The sequence below is a fragment of the Nilaparvata lugens genome, chromosome 2 (genome assembly GCF_014356525.2).
Source record: "Nilaparvata lugens isolate BPH chromosome 2, ASM1435652v1, whole genome shotgun sequence".
Lineage (NCBI taxonomy): Eukaryota > Metazoa > Arthropoda > Insecta > Hemiptera > Delphacidae > Nilaparvata > Nilaparvata lugens.
Window position 1 is genome coordinate 79732434 of NC_052505.1, and position 22753 is coordinate 79755186.

The window sequence follows — 22753 nt, forward strand, 5'->3', positions numbered from 1 at the left end:
GAAAACAGGAAGCTATCTGCTATTCACCCTAGAAATCAGACCTGTTCTCAACCAGAACCAACTCAGTTGATATGCAGTCTCGTAATAAATTCAAGAAAACTTAATAAATTTAACAAAAATTATAGAATACAGCACAGAGCAAAATATGCTCTAGGAAAAAACAAAGTGACTATGGTTGCATAGTTTACAGTGCATTCAAAAAAGGCGCCATCATGGCTGCTTCACTCCTACCAATACTACCAACACAGGTGATATTTCTAGTTATAATTTTCATTCATTTGAGAATCTGAAAAGAGTGTTGAGAACCATAACTATTCAAAATTTGGATCAAATAGTTCATTTTTGAATCTTGCAAATAGCTTTTTTTAAACTTTGAATGAAGATAAACTCTATTGTATTATTTACTCATAGTCATGTTGGTAACACCTGAACAGCTTGTCACATTGGATTGCGACGCATATGATCATGATTTCTGTTGTCTGTTCATTACGTTGTTCGTAAGTTCATAGTGTGATTAATCACCGTTGTTTTGGCAAATTTAATTTTATTTGTTGTGAAATAATAAACACGTTGTTTATGTTTTTATTTATGATTTGAAACCAACCAGCTCACAGGGTTGAGTTGTTCCTTTTGACTTGAATTTATGAGTATTCCATTAGTCAAACCACGCTTCTATCACTATTGACCAAAGGTAAGTACCTACAGTTTATAAGTAAACATTGTTTATATAAATTAACAGTATCACACTTTTTGAATAGGATGCTGTGTAATATTACCCTTTTATTAAACATATTATGCAAATGGAATCTCAATGATCACAACCTTGAAGACTTGTGACACGTATTCATCCTTTACTGTCAAGAGTGTCATGAAAATCTATTTTTACCGGCCTCGTGTAGCACTTTGTTGTTAACTCTTCAATCATAAAATTTTTAGTTTCCAATTTAGTAGAAAGTCACTTTAACGACTATCTATCTATATACTATAATGAACCATTAACCTTGTATTAGAATTGTAAACTAAGGGTATGATCACGTTAGGTTTAATTTCATCCCTTATAAATTTTCCATTACCCACGCACAAGCAAAAAAGCTCATGTGGGCATTATCGGCAATAAAAAATATATGTAACAGCTCACCAAATATGATCTACCTAGGCCTTGGGCAGGTAAACTAAGATTATGATGATCACATTGGATGCAATGTAATTGCATATGAGATTATGCATGACCAAATGTGCAGATGATAAAAAATCTACGAAGATCAATAGGAACACTAACACTTGCTGGTGCGTTCAGTGTTAGCAGCTACAGCACAACATGTATTGTTCCAGATTTTGTTTTTTTGGCTCATGTTAGATTCAACATGCACTTTCACAATCATATACGCTTTTAATGTATCACATTACCCTTACCTACCCAAGGCCTAGGTAGATCCTATTTGGTGAGCTGTTAGGTTAGCCTACATTTGAATACCGTATTATTATGAATAAAATTAAATTAAATTCAACTCAGCTTACTTAATAGAATTTATTTTAAATTTCGTCAATCATGTACCATAGACTTTATCCCTCAAGCGAGAACGTTTGCAGCCCATGCCGAAACCAAGAATGTCATTTTCTCCAAGGGAGAAAAAGCAGTTATGTTCACGTTTTTTCCTTCATCTACATTTTTAAAAAGTATCTTTCCTACCATTCAGATCAAATCTTGCGAATTATTTTTAAATATATTTTAAATTTGTGTAATAACCTCTTTTTATGAAATTATGCAGATATTTTCAACTGTTATGTACATACAAGGTAATCCATATGTTTTGTAAAAGGCCAAATTTAGCTTAAAACTGCCATAACTCTATGTGAAATATAAGAAAAAGTGTATAGAGTGTAGCTGAGTAATCATGCTACTCTGTTCACAACTGTGATCTGAATTATTAAATGTGTATAGCAAACAACAATAATTTCAATTTACTCTAGTTGAGTTCTAATTAATTACCATGTCCACAGCTAATAATATTGTTTCTTCTAGGTCTATTACAATCTTTATTAGCACCATTTCTTTTTTCCAGTAATATTGGAAACGATCTGTCTACAGTATTCTAGACAATCAACAAACTATTCCCAAACATTTCGTAAGAAGAATATCTTTGTTAAAACTATGTACTCTTTTTTTATTCCACATTAAATAAAAATAGTGTAAGATTAGACAGTTTTCCCCTCAATAATATAATTTAGATGATAGTTCAAAATCCAGTTCGATTGGTTTTATATTGCACATAAACCCATATAAATGTATTATTGATTTGCTCTTTGTATGCTTAGAATGCTCCATTTTAGGCTACTGTAGTTGTTCATATAATAATTCTACTTCATATTAAGTACTCTACTCACAATGTTCATTCTGCAAATACTAATGCATTGACAACAATTTCACATGTTATGTTTTTTGACAGTTTCATTCAACAAATTTCCTTCTGCTATTTAGTTATTCGGTCAGTATTTGCAGTATCAGAAGTCCTTAGTTCTATTTATATCACTTTCATTGGATATTATAATAACCCCACATGTATTTGCAAGCAAGCATTATTGCATAACTAATTATATTGTTTCTATTCAACTCAATAACAAATAAAAAATATTGATACTCAGATGACTCAGAAACCTTGTTGAACCAACTGACTATATTTTGTACAGTATTCTGTATACTATTATAAGTTTGTAACTAAAAATGATAATAATTGCAATATATTCTCCAATAACCCTCTTCCTATTCATTTTGACATTTGTATGTGATTGTAGTAGGAATTATTTCATCTTCTTATAGATATTATCTCTTGAATATATTATTCTAGTCCAAAATTAGTTTATCCGTCAATATTAGACATGGTTTTGCCTTATGCAAAATATATGCTCATACATTTTCATCAGAAATTTAGTGCACATCAAATTAGCAATTTCCTACCAACACGACCAAAACCGTGTTAAACCTGTACTATGCTTTAAATGCTTACAATAGAACTCACAAATGAATAAAACCATAGAGAAACAATAGCGTAAGTAGATATCCCATGGTATAGGGCGTTTATGTCGCAACTTTTACTGTTATCTCAAACCGATTACTGTCGATTATTGTAGATTTTTACTGATTTGGCCGAGTGAGATTCTATGAATGGCACAATATGAGAGACTGCCAGCGTCACATAGCTTTATGGTAAAGAACTACGTGGACTATCAGCTTGAGATAACAGAAAAAGTTACGACATAAACACCCTATACCGTGGGATATCTACTTATGCTATTGTTTCTCTATGATAAAACGTACTAAATAGAACTTTCATATATTATTTAGATTATAGTGATATTTTCAAGATATTGCGATTTTTCTCCTTGGGCTGTTCTGGTTGTGGATAGTAGAAAAGAGAAAATAAATGTGAGTCTGAAGTATGTTTGTCTAGTCCTAGTGTATTGTCAGATTGTCAAACTAGAGTGCTACAATAAATAATGAGCATGTATTTATGCATAATGATGTCCAAACAAACTTCTTTCAAGCACCTACTTACCGTTTTGGACACTGTTTCATAATAAAATATTCAAGAGCAACTAACTGTAAGCTGACTAATCGTGTGCATTCACTAGACAATCATAACATGAATTGTTCATGAAAAATGTTAGCGGTTTGTGTTAACGAGCATTTTTTCAAACATTTTATTTTTGTAACGGATCAAATCCCTTATGTAGTCAAACACTAATCATACAAAAACAATATAATATATACAAAACAAGTGTTGGAAGATTGATAAAGAGCGCCTTACAAAAGAAACTTCTTATATTGCTAATCCCCCTTGATGGTTATTGTAAGTAAGACTGCTCAATAGCCTATAATATTCTGAAATTAGCTTTTGCCTTGTAGAGCGGAAGAGCCCTGATGTGAAGACAGTTTTGTAAAACTTTCTGCTCAATTGATTTTCTTCAAGTGGCCCTATTCCAGATATAAATAATAATATGTGGACTGAAATAATATCATAATATTATTCGTTATTAGAGCTCAATAAGCTAGCTTTATAACAGAAACTGTCCAATAATTCATTTATTTATTTATGAAAAACATGGAAGCATACAGGATTTATCCCATAAATTGCTTGCATAACAACACAATTACAATACTTCATTATACATCGTAAGAGTACAGAAAAAAAATAATATTGAAAGATTACTATGAAAGAAGAGGAAAAATAATAGAAAAAAAGAAATGAACAAATAAAAAACAGAATCAGTACTAATCATACCCTCGAGGACTAGTGCAAAATTGGATTCAACAAACACAACATCAACTCAACAGACAAGAGACACATTAAAACACTCGACAGTCACACTCGCAGAAGTCGCGAAGAAGTCATTAATAATTAATGGTTCCTTTCAATAATAAAATTGTATTATCTCACCATCTACAATATTAATTTCAATGAGCTGCTCATTTTTATTTCTAACCGTATCAAAAATTAGAATTGTTTAGATCTTGTCATAATGTGTACGAAATAGAATATTTTAGATTTTAGAGTTGACCAAGTATTATGGTTTTATTCTATTAAATTATAAGTTATATTATGAACTTCATGAAGAAGTGTACGACAAAATTATTCTTCTTCAGCTAAAGTAACTCTTGAAATGATTTACTACTAGCAGTCTCCAAAGTCAATCATGATTGAATCTGTGTACTTGCATTTCATTTCAATTGATGATCGAAGACAGCGTGGAGTTTTCTTAATTGCATTGCACTTCGATTGATCTCGATAATATGGATAAATAATCATTGAAATCGTGGTTAGCTCTTGAAGCATTCATTTCACTGATAGCCCGATTCTGAGAGCATCTAAAAAATTGCTCGCCATATCGACGTGGATAAGGTTACATGTAATTATCCTTGTTATCTTGAAACATTTCGAGTGCATGAATTTAGCTCGGGTTAGAAGACTGTGAGCTACGTAGCTTGTCTTTTTTATAGAATTGACAACATTATCAGTGTTACTGTATTGCCGTTGTTTGGTTTTTTCGAGAACTATTTTCTAGAATCTTATGTATGACAAGTGTGTTTTCAGTGTTAGTCGTGCTCTATATTTGAATTTTTATTCTCTAACCATTCGCAATGTTATTCTTTAAAGGTATGGTATGTTAAAAAATGCCAAATGTCCCAGTAACTTCAATATTCAAACCATTCATTTTTACAATAAAATTCATTTTTTATAAATAATTAATTATCTTGCTTTAGCTGATGTACAAAAAATCTCAATGAAAATTTCTTCATTTCTGTATCTTTATTAACTGCACTAATTAAATATATTTTTAAACTTTCACCTTGTAAATCGTACAATTTATATCTTGACCCTAAATGAATTTGATCAATTAATTTTCTGCTGTTGAATCAATCTTCTCGCGAATAATTTACAGTAATCAACAAAAGAATGAAATTTCTCTTGAAAAGAACATAATTTTTCATAGACACGATTGCATTCTTTTGATTGAATTGAATTTAGTGTAGTTGAAAAACCTTATCATGTTTTATGCCTTGCAAATCCATTGACCAAGTTATTAGATAATTAACGATAAAAGAAGTGACCTACTGTGTGATAACTCATTTGACCAGTAGTTAATTGACTACCAATCATTCATTCTACTCGGGCTTTAATATCTGTACTATTATTAGATATTAGAATACAATATACCATTTATAGTAGGCTATTTAACATTTTTATTCTCTTTGAACAGAGAGTTCAACAATGTAATTTTTTTACATTACTAACTATCTCTACTCTACAAATGAACTATTATTATTATCAATCTTGGATCTACAATCCAAAGCGGAACTAAGCCTCATCTATCTTTGCCTCAATTTCTGGCAGCTCATTTCTAGTGAAACTCAAATCTCATCACTACACTCCGTGCATCTTTATTCTCTGCATCCATCCGTCTCAGTCTTGAGATCGTCAATCAGGAAGTCTTCTATCGTTCTTTATTCATTTTGGTGAATACGAATCATACACTCTCACAGCATGGCCTATCCTCCTGAGCCCAATACTCTGATAGTCTTCATACTCTACTCAATAGTCAATACTCTGAAAGGGCCAGCGAATTGTTGAGACCTTACAAATCCTTTACTTTAGTGCAATGCTTTTTCAACTTGCATACTTCCAACATTTTGGCTCTCATCCAATCTTGTTAGAATTTATGTTTTCATTGGCCTACTTCACGGTCAGCACAAATAATAATAATAAGCACAACTAGAGTACGTGTTACTTCGAATACGTGTTAATTTCCTCAAAGCGCACATTTTGAACCTTGAAACACCCAACCATCCAACATGAAAATGACTTGAGTTCATGATCATTTTAACAAGCTTCAACAATTTTTTGAGGGAATTCAAATTTACACATGGTTAAATGTTGGTTTTGTTTTTAAATCCCTTTATATAATTCAGCTTCTAAATCCCAAAACTATTTAGAAAGAGTTGTTATCTTATTACATTGAATTCTCCATTGTAGCCGCAAGCGCAATGTCTGGTCCACTGTATATCCTACATTACAAAATCATGCCTGCTAGTTTCATATGTTCCCATCAATAATGGATTTTAGTTCCCCATATAAAATATTTTGTAGCCACCTTTCAAAAGGATAAATCCATAGGATCATTTCTTTTAGCAAGGGATATAAAATTCTCTGATTCCATGTTTAGAGACATGAACTGTTCTCCCCGTATCTTGATGACTCCACCATAGTAAGCTGTGTTACTACTTCGTCCCACCCTTGAGCTCTGTTGTTTCAAGTTTATTAGCTCTAACCCCTAACGACATCATCAAATGTTAGCACCTTAACCACTTCAGGGCCAATAGCTACTAAAATGATCTGCATCTAAAATACATAGTTTCAAAATCGATATGAACCTATCTTATACATCTTGAAGGCCCCTCTGTTAATTAAATTCTTGGTTAGGATTAAGGAAATACAGTACTATATTACATTATATCCAATAACCTAGTATGATTGTTCTTACAATAGTCGATGTTGTTTTCCATGGCTAAACATTTATAATAATTGTAAAAGAGATGTTAGCGTTCTTCTATTTCTTGGTTAATGAAACAATTCACAACTTTTTGGCATAGCAAAGTAGAATGCAACTGTGCATTATAATGGAAGTAAGAGTGTTAATTGTAATATTCACCAAGAATTATCAGTCATATCTTTTATATAGCGTTTTATGATAACTTATTCAAATTTATTCGAGAAATGTTGATTGTAACCTTTGAGATAGGTGGCTAAAATAAATATAATGAAAAATAAGGCCCGGTTCCTAGGACACTTATTAAATCTGATTGACCATTAAATCTTTCGGTATCGATATCATTAACCAGTAGTTACAATCATAATAATGATAATGAAAGGTAGGTATCATCAATCATTTAAGATAGTCGTAGAACATTTTCTTATTTGTAAATTCCAGTGTGAAACAATGCTAAAATTGTAATTTGTGACTTTTTGTGTAGTTGAGAAGTTGATATTGTGGTAATTATTCATATTGAATGAAAAGACTAAGAAATTGTCAAAAAACCACAGATTTATTGATACTTAGAAAGAAATTCTTAGTCTTTTTCATTTAATGTAATTTGTGAGTTATTATTGTTGGATACTGATGTTTGTTGCTATTTTCACAGGTGCTTTGAAAATGGTGCACCAAGGTTGTAAAGTTTTAGTGGTGAGTGGACCATCGGGTTCAGGAAAGTCGACTCTGCTGACCAAACTCTTTCAAGAATTCCCCAACACATTCGGCTTCTCTGTCTCGCACACGACGCGGAAACCGCGCGATGGCGAAAAGGGTGGCATCGACTATCACTTCACCACAAAGGAAGACATGGAGAAGGCTATCAGCCGAGGAGAGTTCCTTGAATCTGCCGTCTTTGCCAACAATATGTATGGAACCAGGTAAACTGCCATCTTTGTTCATTCAAATTCAAATTCAAATGATCTTTATTCACAAAAAAAAGTAATACAGCAGCAGAAACATTAGATAAATAGTGAAAATTCCCCACAAAGACAACAAGTCTGGGTGTGGGGAATGAGCACCGTGAACTGCATTATAACAACTGACAGTTGAAGATTTATAATAAAAAAAACAATAGAATAAGTAAAGTAGAGTAAATAAAAAAATATCTTTAGAGGATGTGGAGAGCACTTAATGTTGTTGAACCCAAACTTCTGTAAATGTGAAGAACTTCATTTACTTATGGCCGTTTGCACAGTAACAGTTTAAACTAAATTTCATTTTAAACAGGATTAAATCTGTATCAAGTCTAGTTTGTTATAATGAGTTTCATTTTAGTTTAAGCCACCAGCTGATTAAATCGAGTTTAAGCTTTGGCTGTGCAAACGGCCCTAAATCGTTTATTTTGTCATTTTTATTCAACTGACATTTCTATCTATTCATTTATTTAAATACTGTGAGAAAATGAATAGAATTGTCATGAGCTCTGATTGGATTATTCTTACTCATCACGGCCGAGCGAGTTGAACTTAAGCCGGTTGCAGACGAACCACAATCGCATGTGGGATGTGGGAGCTACTATTTTCCTTCTGTGGTACCACAAACGTAGCGCATACGGAATGCATTGGCAGGCATGGCAGTGGCACTGATACTTCAACATGGCGTTGCGCGCTGTGGTAGCGATTATTTTCCTTGCGATTATGGTACCTCTGGTTTGAGTACCATGCTTCCCCTAGCTTCAGTACCACAATTTGAAATTGCCAAACTCCACTTTTATAAACACAAAGTTTATAGTAATAGTAATAATGATTTTTATTTCCATGATTAATACATGTTACTAATCATACAGGGATTGGTTCCAGTGTACATCTAACGACCTATTCAGAGAAGCTGTGAATACAATAAAAATCGTCATCATGATAGCCAACCTCCGCCATGGAGACGGTACATGAAGAAGAAGACAAATCATACTTTGTAGATACAGTATAAAATCATTCTATTAATTCCTTAGAATAATTCGACAAGAAGATCAAATTTAAACAAACCAATTTAAATACACTATTGGCATCACCAGCAAAGGAAAAATCCTGCCGCTTAGTGAGAGCAACAATTCAAAACGAAATCAATCCAACATGGAACAAAAAAGAAACCAAAGGAGTTAATATCAATATTGGATCTACAAATTTCATCACTATGAAAACTCTATAATGAAATCACCTCAACATAACCTATAACCTGATACATTGCATAACATTACTGTTGCACTATCTGAATCTTATTTTTGTAACTTTAATCGCACATATTGTAATTTATAGTAAATATAACTACTGAATAATACTGCTTGCTGGAACTGTCCCCCAATCTCAGACGCATAGTTTTACTGGGGGAATTCTACTCAATCAATATGTTCTTTGTACTGTTTTTGTAAAATTGCAATTCTTATTTTGTTGAATATAAAATATAAATGTGTACATGTATTGTATGCCAAGTGGAAATAAACGAATTGAATTGACTAATGAGCGTTTTCTCAAATGTAGTGTGAAAGACTCTCTGCAACCGCCCTTAGGAATCTTGGGAATAATTTTCTCATTGTAGCAGTCACTTTCACTGACGTGGGAATCCAGAATCAAGGTATCGTCCACAATAAAATTGCTGATATTTTTTTGTACGGCAAGGTGGGACAAAGAACAAGTCTTAAGATGAAATCCATAGAATAAAAATAGTAACTTATGAAATCTTATTCAACTTCATCTAATTTAATGCCCATTTTCAAATGTGTTGCAGTTTTGCAGCTATCCAGGCAGTCTGCAATGAGAAGAAAGTGTGTGTGTTGGACATTGATATCCAAGGTGTGAAGCAGGTGAAAAATACCGACCTGGACGCAGTGTATGTGTTCATCAAGCCACCAAACATGGAGGAGCTAGAACAGAGGTTACGAAATAGAGGCTCGGAAACTGAAGAGAGCCTCCAGTCTCGTATTAAAGCTGCCAAGGCCGATATGTCCTATGGTAAGATGAACCATTCCATTTCTGTCTTCATTCCATATTTGTATTGGTTATAAATGAGTCAGATTCACAATAAAATGCTTTATTTGAAACATTTATATTCAACAGAACTTTTACATTCATAAAACATTCAATGATGAACATTCATTCATAAAACATTCAATGATGAACATTCATTCATAAAACATTCAATGATGAACATTCATTCATAAAACATTCAATGATGAACATTCATTCATAAAACATTCAATGATGAACATTCATTCATAAAACATTCAATGATGAACATTCATTCATAAAACATTCAATGATGAACATTCATTCATAAAACATTCAATGATGAACATTCATTCATAAAACATTCAATGATGAACATTCATTCATAAAACATTCAATGATGAACATTCATTCATAAAACATTCAATGATGAACATTCATTCATAAAACATTCAATGATGAACATTCATTCATAAAACATTCAATGATGAACATTCATTCATAAAACATTCAATGATGAACATTCATTCATAAAACATTCAATGATGAACATTCATTCATAAAACATTCAATGATGAACATTCATTCATAAAACATTCAATGATGAACATTCATTCATAAAACATTCAATGATGAACATTCATTCATAAAACATTCAATGATGAACATTCATTCATAAAACATTCAATGATGAACATTCATTCATAAAACATTCAATGATGAACATTCATTCATAAAACATTCAATGATGAACATTCATTCATAAAACATTCAATGATGAACATTCATTCATAAAACATTCAATGATGAACATTCATTCATAAAACATTCAATGATGAACATTCATTCATAAAACATTCAATGATGAACATTCATTCATAAAACATTCAATGATGAACATTCATTCATAAAACATTCAATGATGAACATTCATTCATAAAACATTCAATGATGAACATTCATTCATAAAACATTCAATGATGAACATTCATTCATAAAACATTTATATTCAGACTATACTTCTTGATACTGTAGCCTATATCTAATATTTTCCCTCCAAACAAAATTTTTTGTTTCCTCATAATGAAAAATATATTCCTCAACGAATCTTAACTGCGAAATGGACGAATTTTTGATGAATTTTGATAACTAGAGATCCCAAGAACTCGCTCATGAACTATTGTATTGATCTCTGGAATCCTCAACTTGTAATTATACAGAGTAGGTGAGAATTACTATGGAAAACAGCTTAATATCTATTTTACAAGAAGTATGATATTACAGTAGTAGGTTCCATGGGAATCCTATTCCAATTGGAAAAACTGTGTATTATCAGGACTTCCTATATACCGGACCTGCGCCTACGAAAAAAATGGCCGCCGTAAGTGGTGGCTGGCAATGATATTTTAAACGGGAACTGGACGAACTGAGATTTCGATAAAGTGAGACTTTCTAACAGCTGATTAGTGATTTTTTTTCTTAGTAGGAATTCCTATAAGACCACCACATACGGCGGCCATTTTTCTCTAGGCTCGGGTCCGGTAGTATGTGAGAGGTCCTGGTATTATTCAGCTGAAATCATGTGTGGGAGCATAAAGTCTGTCTGTCTGACAGTCTGTGTGACCTCTGCCAAATAATAGCATCAGCTTCATTAAATAAATGGACAAATTACAGAAATTGCAGGCAAATAATTCCAGCTGATAAATCAAAACAATTTTTTTTTTCTTATGTACTTTCAATGCTATTTTTATATTCTGAAAATGATGAAGGATGAGTCAATTTTGTTGTTAAACGAACTTGACATGTAAAAAGGTTCGAAGAATCCGTGTTCAAAATTTGAAGCTGATTAATCAATTCTCTCTAAAGTTCTTGTCGAACATACAAACAGACAGAAAACGACTTTGGGCTCTAGTAAGTCAAAAGTAAGAACTTCGTTAACGCTCGTTCAAATAAATATCACCAGTCTCTTTGGTGTTTGTATTGTTCTGCTTGAGATTTCAGGTTGGGACCCGATCACTTGAAAGTGATAGCACGGTAATCACATCAATTTCTGCCATAAGACACATGTCGTTTACAATAAAAAATGTGAGATATTGATGTACACAAAATAAAAAATATAAATGTAAGAAGCAATTAATTGCTCTTTCCTTTAGAGCAATAAATTTATGCTCAATTTCCATCCATTTCAGGTGAGGAGCCTGGAAATTTCGATCTTGTCCTTGTTAATGACAGTGTAAACAACAGTTACCCAAAATTTAGAGACTTTGTATTGAATCATATACATTATGAAAACACTCCGAACGGTAAGTTGAATTTTCAGAACCGTTAACAAGTATTTTTGAATAAGTTAATTGTCTTGGCTTTTTGTTTTATTGTCTACTAAATAGCACTGTTCTGTGATAATTCAAATACTCTAATTTGCTTTAGAATTATTGTTCTAACAAGTTTTGAAATCTGGTTTGAATGCAATAATAAAATACGAATTTGAATTTAGGTTACGACCGTTGCATGTCAAGATGACAGCTTCTAACTTGTATATGGAAATATCAAAATGCATTTTAATATATTAAAGTTATTATCATGTTGATATTCATCTCTATTTGTAAATGACCTGTTGATAACTATCAATAGTCAAGTGGGACGTACAAAAATTATTTAGTTGATTTTACAGTAGGTCTATATTATTCGATAATTACTAAATGAACACAATAATAAATAAGAAAATACAAGAAAAAACGGATTCAGATCCATCTACTATTCAATTCCTATAAATATTCCGAATGTGAGTAGTCCTCTATACATAGAAAACACTAGAAAATTGTATACTTTGGTATATGAAGCAATATTATGTTTTTGAATTTTTTTAACACTGTGAGATCTTGAAAAGGAGTTACTGCCTCTTAAAGAGAAGATTCATAGATTCTAATCACTTTTGTCCATGGAAATTATACTTCCAGGAAATCTTAAATTACCACATATACCACATAGACTACCAGCCCTATTAAATAATATAGAGCAAAATTGTATCTTATGAATTATTCATGTGTCTAATGATGAATGACAAAGTTTTTCTATGAAAGAAAACTCCTTTATAAGGGTGTGAAGTGAGATCGATTAGGTAGTGATTGAAATTTTGAAATTCAAATCTATTGCCAAAAATATTTAACAAGCATTATAAAATTAACTGTAGCTCACAAACACTATAAGCAGGAAAATTAACAAAGCTAACAAATACTAGAAATATAAAAATGTAAATTTTCTGTTTTAAAATCCATTAAAACAGTAACACGATTACTACGTTATTATCAAATCTCTAAAACTCACACATAAATGTTTTTACACTAATGATTACGATTATAATTATCAATGAAGTGAATTATGGGCTGCTTAATGGCATACTTGGCTGGGCATGGGCAGACTAATCAGACATAATTATATGTTATCTGGGGCTAAATGTTAATTAAATAGAAGAGATAAGGTATGATATTTTTTATCAACATTTTGCAGTCATGAATTGAGAAAATGTAAAATTGTTATCTATGTCTTGTTGGATTCCGATTTTCAATCCATCAAAGATTTGTTAATGTTAACCAAATTAGTCGTTCAAATTTCATAAAATAGTCCAGTCAATATAGACATAAAAAAGGGGGTGTGCTTGCAATTCATATTGTAGTTCTGATTTTTAAATATATTATTTGGGTACATAAGAGAAGTCCAGAACCAATTTCTTCATGCCAAATTTACTTGTGCTAGATACAGAGTGGCCCAAAAAACTCGTATTTCGGCTCATTTTCCTGTTTTCAGCTATTTCTGCCAAATCTCGTAATCGGACAGAAAAATTCGCTCCCGCCTTTTATTTGGATTATAAAATTCTGAATAGAATGAGATCATTCGGAACTCTCTATCTCCAATGAGTAGAAAAAAAAAATCAATGTTGATGAATTTTAGTTTATCAACAATATCTTCCGATTGTTACCATTTATATGTATAATTCAAAATCTCTCTGGGCGTATTTTTGTGCTCTACAATCTGAGATCAGGTAGAGCGCTTTATCTCATATAGATTTCCAGGTACACCTGACAACAATGCTCCTTGTATTGTGAAAAACACCTAATTTTCAGCATCAACCATCATCACCAACTACATAGTCCTCACATTGATATCTCGCACAATGACATAAGTTTATGAGAATCACCCGTTAGATGCACTTCATTTCAGTATTTCCTAGCGGAGAGGCGCGCTTAAGGACACCTCAAGGATCAAAATTTAAAACACTTATAACTTTTGACACAATGATCAGATTTCATCGTACTACACTTCATTCTTCTCGGCTCGTCAAGGCGGTTCAAAATCATGTATCATAAGTCAAATTCGGTCGAAAAATGAAAAAATTATTGTTGAGTGTACACTTAAGCCCACACACATAAAATGGCCAATTTCTATATTCTGTCCGATTACAAGATTTGGCAGAAATAGCTGAAAACTGGAAAATGAGCCGAAAATACGAGGTTTTTGGGCCACTCTGTATCTAGCACAAGGAAATTTTGCCTGAAGAAATTGGTTCTGAACTTCTCTTATCTACCCAAATAATTAATATACAGTATTAAAAAATCAGAACTACAATATAAATTGCATGTACTAATGTATATAGTGACTGGACTAAAATAAATTGCTCCTTTGTGATTTCAGTCTCTACTGATGTACTAATATGTTGGAAATGTCATGTAATGTGCTGAGTGTGTGTATTTGTGAATCATTACTAACATGGAGTGTGATTAGCATTGATCGAAAGTGTTATGTTCTTGCAGAAGCCAGTGCAACGGAATAAGATAGATAAGCTGGATACTTACAGTATTAATTTCTCACTATTTAATGATTGTCCCTCGTATTATCAGCGTGAGTTCTGTGTTCACTAATAGTATTTTATTATCCATAGTAATACTCGGTGTCTATGGCATTATATACGAGGGTCACTTTTTTCAACCTCCTATTGGTCATAAATAAAAGAAAAAATGTATATAAGAGAAGAATTTTTCCACTAAAAGTTACCTACATTTATAATTATTCTTCAACGTAATTCCAGTAAAGGTTGCGGCATTTGTTATTTATTTATTTATTTATTCATATGCAAATACAATTCAGGTAAAAACAACAGGCATTTGCCCAAAACTGCTTCAAACCTTAATTTGGAATAAACAGTCTAAAGGTTATGCTACTTACGTAACTTATATCATAATTCGTACACAATTTTGAGTCCAAAAAATGTATCTACTACAACTTTGAACTTATCAGATTGATCAATTTCCAAATACGAATCCAAACAAAACTCTTCCTCCACAATTGCAAAAAAATATTGAAAATTTCACTCAAATCTACAAACTCATGTAGACATCAAAACATATTATGATATAATACTGTAATAAAAATACCAGTGGATCGGATCAGCCTACCAAATTCTATTGTCTATGAATAAATGAATAAACTCTCTTCAAAAATGCTGCCGCCAAATGAGTTTGAGTGGGATATGACGTTGTTTTGGAGCTCCTCGTTTGTTTTATCCCATTTGATTTGTTGAAGGAGCCGTTTGTTTGCACCAGCACTGTGAGGCCGAGTTGTCATGAATCACAATGATTCCGTCAGTCATAACGACTCCTGCTTTAACTTGAATCATTTTTTGCTAGATTCATGCCCTTTGTTTGCAAAACGAATAAAGCACCTGGCGGGAGACTCGAGTGACGCGGTCATGTTTCGAGGTATACTAGTAGTTCTGTGAACAGTAGACCTCACGCAGTATTCTCATCCACTAGTACCTGATGTCAACTGTTTTAAATGTCAACAAAATCAGTTCACGTTTGAATTTGTATTCCATAATTTATTAATATTTATGTTAATTTAAACAAATGAATAGAATATATTTCTATTTCAGAATTTACATAATATTCTTCCAGTTCCGTGATAATCTTTCCATCTAATGAAAATTATTTTTTTTTCAATCAAAAATATTATAATTTCTTTAGCATTATTTAGTTCATTTGATTATTTTTTAATCACCTATTAAATTAGCTTTTTCGAATGTGAGAATATTGATACTGATGGACACGCGTAATAATACCATGACTGCAAAACAAAACATTGAAACCATAGACCTTAAAGCTGCGATTAGACCAAATTTATTAACAAAATGTGAATAACTCAATCCTTATAGATTATATTAGATTGAACATAACTTATCATACACATGATGAACATGTGGGTTTGTCAACTTGCGTTCAATCTAATAGAATCTATAAGGATTAAGTTATTAAAATTTTGTTAATAACTTTGGTGTAAACCCAGCTTGAAGATGCATACCTCTTCAAGGTCTTTGATTGAAACTATAGACCTTATACAAATACAGTAATAGACTGGCTTCTCCACACATCTGTGTAATCACTTGTCAGCTGATTTATGATGAATAATAATTCTATAGTCTGATTTTTACTCTAATATTGGCGTAAGAAAGAGGCTCCTTTTTCCTTTTATAATAATTATACTTGAAATGCAAAATTTCCAAAAACCTTGTATATAAGTCGACGCGCAATTTAAAAAGGAACATACCTGTCAATTTTCATGAAAATCTATTACCGCGTTTCGCCGTAAATGCGCAACATATAAACATATAAACATTTAAACATAAAGAGAAATGCCAAACCGTCGACTTGAATCTTAGACCTCACTTCGTTCGGTCAATAACTTCAAATCAAATCAAATGATTCTTTATTTTGACATCAATAGGCTACAATAATTTGAAACAAAACAATTTTTCAATTGTGAACAATAAAATCGCATAATTTTTACATTGTAATATAATAAATAATAAACAACTTGACAACTGACGATCTAAGCTGTTCAACTCTGTGTCTTATGATATGTGATCGGAGGTTGAAAAAGATGACCCTCGTACTTCCTTTTCTCTAGTTTGGAATTTATAAGTAGATAAATTGATATTTGGTTTCCTAAATTCAAAATGATGTTTTGAATTTTTTTCTCTTGCATGATTTCTCTCTATGGGTCATAACTGCATGAAATCGCAATGAACATGTGGATTTTTGAAGATGGAAAATTGTTTATGCTAGTAACCTTTTTACAAGTATATTCATTTCAAGATACTCCATTCCCATAAACTACTATACCATCAGGATCAAGTCAATATTGTCCTATAGGTGAAAATATAAAAATTGAAAGCCTGCGATTCATTGGAACTAGTAACCAGGTCACAGGTATTTCGAAAAGCACTACCCACTTCTAGTATGTTTGGAAAGTCAACTTTTGTGAATTGGCCATTTATATTTTTCATAACTCATTATCTTGAGAATTTTGTTACTACCTCATTATTTTTTGTAAACTATTATCCATTTCTTGTTGGTACAGTACTTGTGGTACAGCGATGATAGTAATAACATGATTTTCTTCTATTCCAAATCCCGTGTCCCTTAATATTTTCAAATGCAAATTATCTTTCAATTGAGTATTGGGATGTTTGTCTGTATTTTAAATTTCCATTTATATTATTAAGCAGGCCAAATTTCAACTTGCATGAAGCAAATTATTTTCTGCAATTAACCACTACTCAACTAATGATCTTGTGTTTGTGTAGCATGTATAGGAATGGTTCTGAGAGATACATTTTATTGTACATTGTAATGTACGAGTACAATAACTTAGTAGCAAGCTAACAATAAATAGCATGAAAAAAAAATGTTTTTTGCTGCTAAAAAAGAATTAACAATGTTTCAAACTACCAAGACTTTTCAGATCAAATTTATACTCATGGAATTTGTTGTTGTTCATGGATTTAAACAAACTTTTCATAACCTTGCATGCTTAATGAATCCAATTCAAGTGATATTTTTCTCATAACATCAATTTGTGTTCATAATAATCATTATTTAGAATATTTTTATGTATTATTGGTGTACAGACCTATTTCATTGAATTTCTTCCTTACTAACCAATAATATTATTATTGAACAATTCAAAAATAAAAAGAATATTGTTATTTTTTCAGGTCAATTGATTATGGAGAGTGCAAAAAACTTTTGAAAGTCATTCTAGCCTTGGTGATTAACTGTGGTGAAAATAGAATGTGTGCTATACTATCCTTACCTTTGTAGCTTTTATATCCTTCAAGTTTTGTATTTCTTACTGAGTTATAATTCACTGCATAAGTATGCATATTATTTCATTTCGATTACATTCGTTCAAGTATTGAAATCGACCGTGGATGAACCATGGTTTTATATGTTTTATTTATAATTTTGTAATCGCACTAGAAAATAATGCAATTAATATAATTTTTTATTCAAGTAGTCCTATTTCATCATTTTTTGTAATACATCCAATACATCATCTGAATTCTTCGCTCTTTATTGAATTATTTGAAACGTAATAATAGTTTCTGCAAGGATGATATTATCTATAGAATTATAAACATTTCAATTTGATGTCAAAAATTTTTTTTCGCCTGTGCACTGAGATCCAAGATTGGATTGAGATTCTGAAAGCACTGAAAACTGATTTATAATAATATTATTGTCCTACATGATTCAATTAAAACAGTTGGTCGACTCCCTACTCTAATTTGCAGTTTTCGTTAAAAGATAGTTTTTACTATCATGAAAAAAACAGTTTCTCATAACTCAGAAAATGCAATACTATTGCTAAAAATGTTTGATGTCAACAATTTGAGTACTTTTAGGTGCTGTACTCTCAATATATTGAGATAATTTACTGAAATTATTAGTACAGTATTGTCGAATTGGAAATGAGGTGTAGTATCACATATTACTCTACACATTTGAAAGTTAATCTTTCATTATATCATGGGATTTCACGAACCCAAGTTAATAGTAAATATTTGTATTATTTTTTAATACCTGGAAGTATTTTCGAAGAGGTATGGTCGTATGGTTACGTGATTCTCTGTTTCTATCATTACTAATTGGATGATGAAAATGGCATAACATAAAATTTGTAAAATCACTTAACTCAATTGTCAGTGCTAACTGGCAATATCCACAGATACCATTCAATTGATTTTTTCCAAATTTAATTTTTTAATGATTGAGGTTTTAAAATATAATAATTATATTCATGCATTGTTATACTTCTAGAAGTTGTAGACTAGATTCTTCTAAAGCATTTGGATAGTACAGTATTTACTCGAAAAAGTATAGCATATTACCGTAGTAGAAATAGGTAAGTCTACTTAAGATCTTGAAAGTAATGTCCATCATTGCATTTGGCTAACCTTCCATTTCACAAACTTCATTCTCAAGTCGATTAAATAGATGATATATTCCATATAGGTAATGTTTACCTGGATTCCATTTTCATTTATTACTACTATTCAATGCATTTATGAGATTATTCAATGTTGTTGATCCGTGATGAAAGTAGTTAAATCTATTTTTCTCATGAAAAGTATATTCCATTGTTGGTAAAATGAAACTGTATTACTTGTTCAACAATTCAAGTTATTTTTTTGGAATCTAAAGAATTGCTTTCAAAAATGTGGATCATGTGTATAATATTAGTTACTCACAGATATCATGGAATTATATTGAATGATAAATTCGAGAATACAGTAGGTTTACTCACAATTATTGAAATATATTGAATTTCCATGGACACTTTACGCTTATATCTATATGTCAGGAAGTTAATAATTATGGCAACTATATGTTTTCAATACGTAGGGTCCTATGAAAACCAATAGGTTTTTTGTACAAAAAAAATCAACTTACAAATTACAAGATTCGATAAACCATAGGATGGCCAGAAAAAACTATCCTAAAAGTAGGCTAGTGACCCCGATACAAGTGGATAAAATATTTGTAATTTTTCTATTCTCTTTAGTTGACTACTAAATTTTTCATCAAGTATTTTTTTGACTGTATTGGATAATAATTTCATAATAATCCAATGTTTGAACGTTTTAAAAATTGAAATTGATGAATTTGAGAAAATTATCATCCTGCTTATGATCTATTTTCCTGACCATTTAAAAAGACAAGGCCATTATATTTTATGGTGTTATCAGTATTTTCTCTTTCAATATTTTTTGAAATATTGTTATAAATTATTAATGTGGGCCTCATAAACAATTTGAAACTGGAATTTAGTGTTACTGAACTTGGTCTTCCAAATGTGCAATTTGTTCTATGCATTTAGTTCATAACATAAGATCCTGAATTTTCATTTTCTATTACTGAATAGTTGAACACGCTTTTTAAATTATACTAACATATCTTCTAGCACAGATATAAAGTAGTACTGAGATACTTTTAGAAATTGAATATTTAGTTATTAGCAATTGTTATTTATTTCATAGTAAAATAGTTGCTACTTCTAGAAATATAATGCTGAGCTAATTTTCTACTTGTTACTCCAGCCAATAATAATTATTGCATTTCCATCGTCTTCAATAGACTGTATATTAGTAATGATTGTTGTTCGTGAAAATTATAAAATCAAATTATTTCCTGAAATTGTTTTTCTTTTCCTCGACCAACAATCGCATCAATTTATTCATGTTCATAGAGGGTCTTTAAGATTCGGTGATCTCAAAGTTTCATCTCAATACTGGGAGTCATACGAGTACCGTACTGCTGTTTATTAGTATTTCTGGTAATTGACCGAGCAAAGTGAGGTCTAAGATTCAAGTCGACGGTTTGGCATTTCTCTTAATGTTTATATGTTGCGTATTTACGGCGAAACGCGGTAATAGATTTTCATGAAATTTGACAGGTATGTTCCTTTTTGAATTGCGCGTCGACGTATATACGAGGTTTTTGGAATTTTGCATTTCAAGGATAATATAAAAGGAAAAAGGAGCCTCCTTCATTCGCCAATATTAGAGTAAAAATCAGACTATAGAATTATTCATTATAAATAAGCTGTCTAGTGGACTATAATACTACCCGTTCAAAAACATCGAACATCTTGAAAATGTATCTTTCCATCAACGTTGTAGACAGTTGCAGCCAGACTTGATAACAGCGCTCACACTCACATTCCGGGACGACACGTCACGGTACGATAGGACAGAAAGCTCTATGTTTATTTAGGATTTTTCTAGACATTTTAAATTGATGAATTATTAATAAATTTTTGAGAAAACAACAACAGGTCAATGTAGTAACCTACTGAGCGCGAGGTCTACTGTTCACAGAACTACTAGTATTTATTGTTCAAGCTTCAAGGAATGAATAAAAAGATCAGAATACTTGAAAAAATCTTTTATTAAAATTTGATATTTTCAATCAATGAGGAAGATGCTCACTTGGAGCATTCAAAAAATTAATATTATTGTTACATTCAATGTCTACTACTGTACAAATTTAAATAATTATTATACTTGACAATACAATACTTACATTTTCACAATTATTTTTATATAAATAATTACATAACGCGAAATATTTTCTGTACAAAATAATAACAATAAAAATATATATCCATTAAAAGGAAATTGAAAACTTGTCGTTTCTTTGATAAGTTACATGGTTCATAAATAATTTAAAAATATATTAGTCGAGTATAAATTACTATTAACAGTCCTAAACGCAAACCTTCAACGGTTAGAACACAAATGCTATCTTCGGATAGTCCTATTGTTAATTTTCAATTCAAAACTCAAACGATTCTTTCACTTTTTGACTTGTGAATCTTCAGTCATGTCTTGAATTGAGGCACAGGTGGAACAGGTAACAGGTACGTGTGGTATTATAGTGAAGCGCAGTCTTCATTCAGTGAATGTACTGAAAAACAAACAAAACATCACATTTAATTACTGTAGTTTGTCAGGAAGTTCTCAAAAGAAATGTTTTCAGACTATTGAGAGACGTTGTCAATCGGTTTATCATGGATGCATTCTTGAATGCTTGTATTGTTGTTAGTTAATATACACGACTTGCCAAAAATTTGTAATAAAAAGTACTTGAAAAGAAAAATTGATTGAGTTATAGTTTCATCTTTGCATTAGCTACTACAATAAATAGGTCACAAGTTCAAAACAATTATAATCAGTGTTCATCAGGGCGTTGTTGAAAATCAACAAAGTACAATGCTCCAAATTTTCCTTGAACATAAATTGAATTGAATTTATTTCGCCAAAAAAGCACTTTACATCATTAAAATAAAATGAAACAAAATGAAAATGTAACTATACAAAACAGAAACAAAATTATAAATTATACTAAATACTTATGTAAAATAGATTAAGTAAATAACTTAATAAATAAACTTGACATAGTACAGTAGTAGAAGTAAAATGAAATGTTCAGTTAACTTCATTGTAAAAGCAATTTTTCCTTTTTGGCACTGCCAACATAAGTAACACTTGTGTGTTGGCAGTGAGTTGTAGTTCATTCACACTATTCGCTATGCAGTGACAATGATTTCGAAATACGAAAGTACATAAAAGGAGATGTAAAAATAAAAAGAAAAGAGGAAAAGTTACCTGAAAGTCGATGTAGGGAGGGCACCATGATTTTTTTAAAGAATTTATAAAATTGTTGGGTAGGATTAAATGAGACTACAGTGACAGCAGAGATTAGCCTATAGTTTAATACAAATATTAGTAGTGATAGGTAACATGATGAGCAACGTATGTTGCTTATTACTATCATAGTATAGTAATAAGTGACTCCTTATCCCTACATTATAACATTGAGAAATAGCATAAT

General features: G+C 31.2%; 2 protein-coding genes across 7 annotated transcripts in view; one reads left to right on the top strand and one right to left on the bottom strand.

Moving 5' to 3' along the window:
- The first annotated feature begins 424 nt into the window (after positions 1-424).
- Positions 425-20554, top strand: LOC111060730 (guanylate kinase). Of its 6 annotated transcripts, none has more exons than XM_039421849.1 (6): positions 443-691; positions 7697-7964; positions 9808-10031; positions 12215-12328; positions 14834-14921; positions 18073-20554. In XM_039421849.1, exons 2-5 carry the CDS (start codon positions 7708-7710, stop codon positions 14851-14853), a joined length of 615 nt encoding a protein of 204 aa, XP_039277783.1. In that variant the 5' UTR covers positions 443-691; positions 7697-7707; the 3' UTR covers positions 14854-14921; positions 18073-20554. The 6 variants fall into 6 exon arrangements, with proteins under 6 accessions (XP_022204093.2, XP_039277783.1, XP_039277784.1 ...); XM_039421850.1 differs by lacking the exon at positions 443-691 and adding an exon at positions 2029-2126; XM_022348400.2 differs by lacking the exon at positions 443-691 and adding an exon at positions 5022-5153.
- A 735-nt stretch (positions 20555-21289) lies between these two features.
- Positions 21290-22753, bottom strand: part of LOC111063259 (protein patched) — a 64939-nt gene continuing 63475 nt past the window's right edge. The window contains 1 exon segment of the mRNA XM_039421851.1: positions 21290-21826. The gene's annotated coding sequence lies outside the window, so the exon portion shown is untranslated.

Coding starts and splice junctions, on each gene's coding strand:
- LOC111060730 (XM_022348399.2), top strand. Junction 7,965..9,807: donor AACAATATGTATGGAACCAG/GTAAACTGCCAT, acceptor AATGTGTTGCAG/TTTTGCAGCTATCCAGGCAG. Junction 10,032..12,214: donor CAAGGCCGATATGTCCTATG/GTAAGATGAACC, acceptor CATCCATTTCAG/GTGAGGAGCCTGGAAATTTC.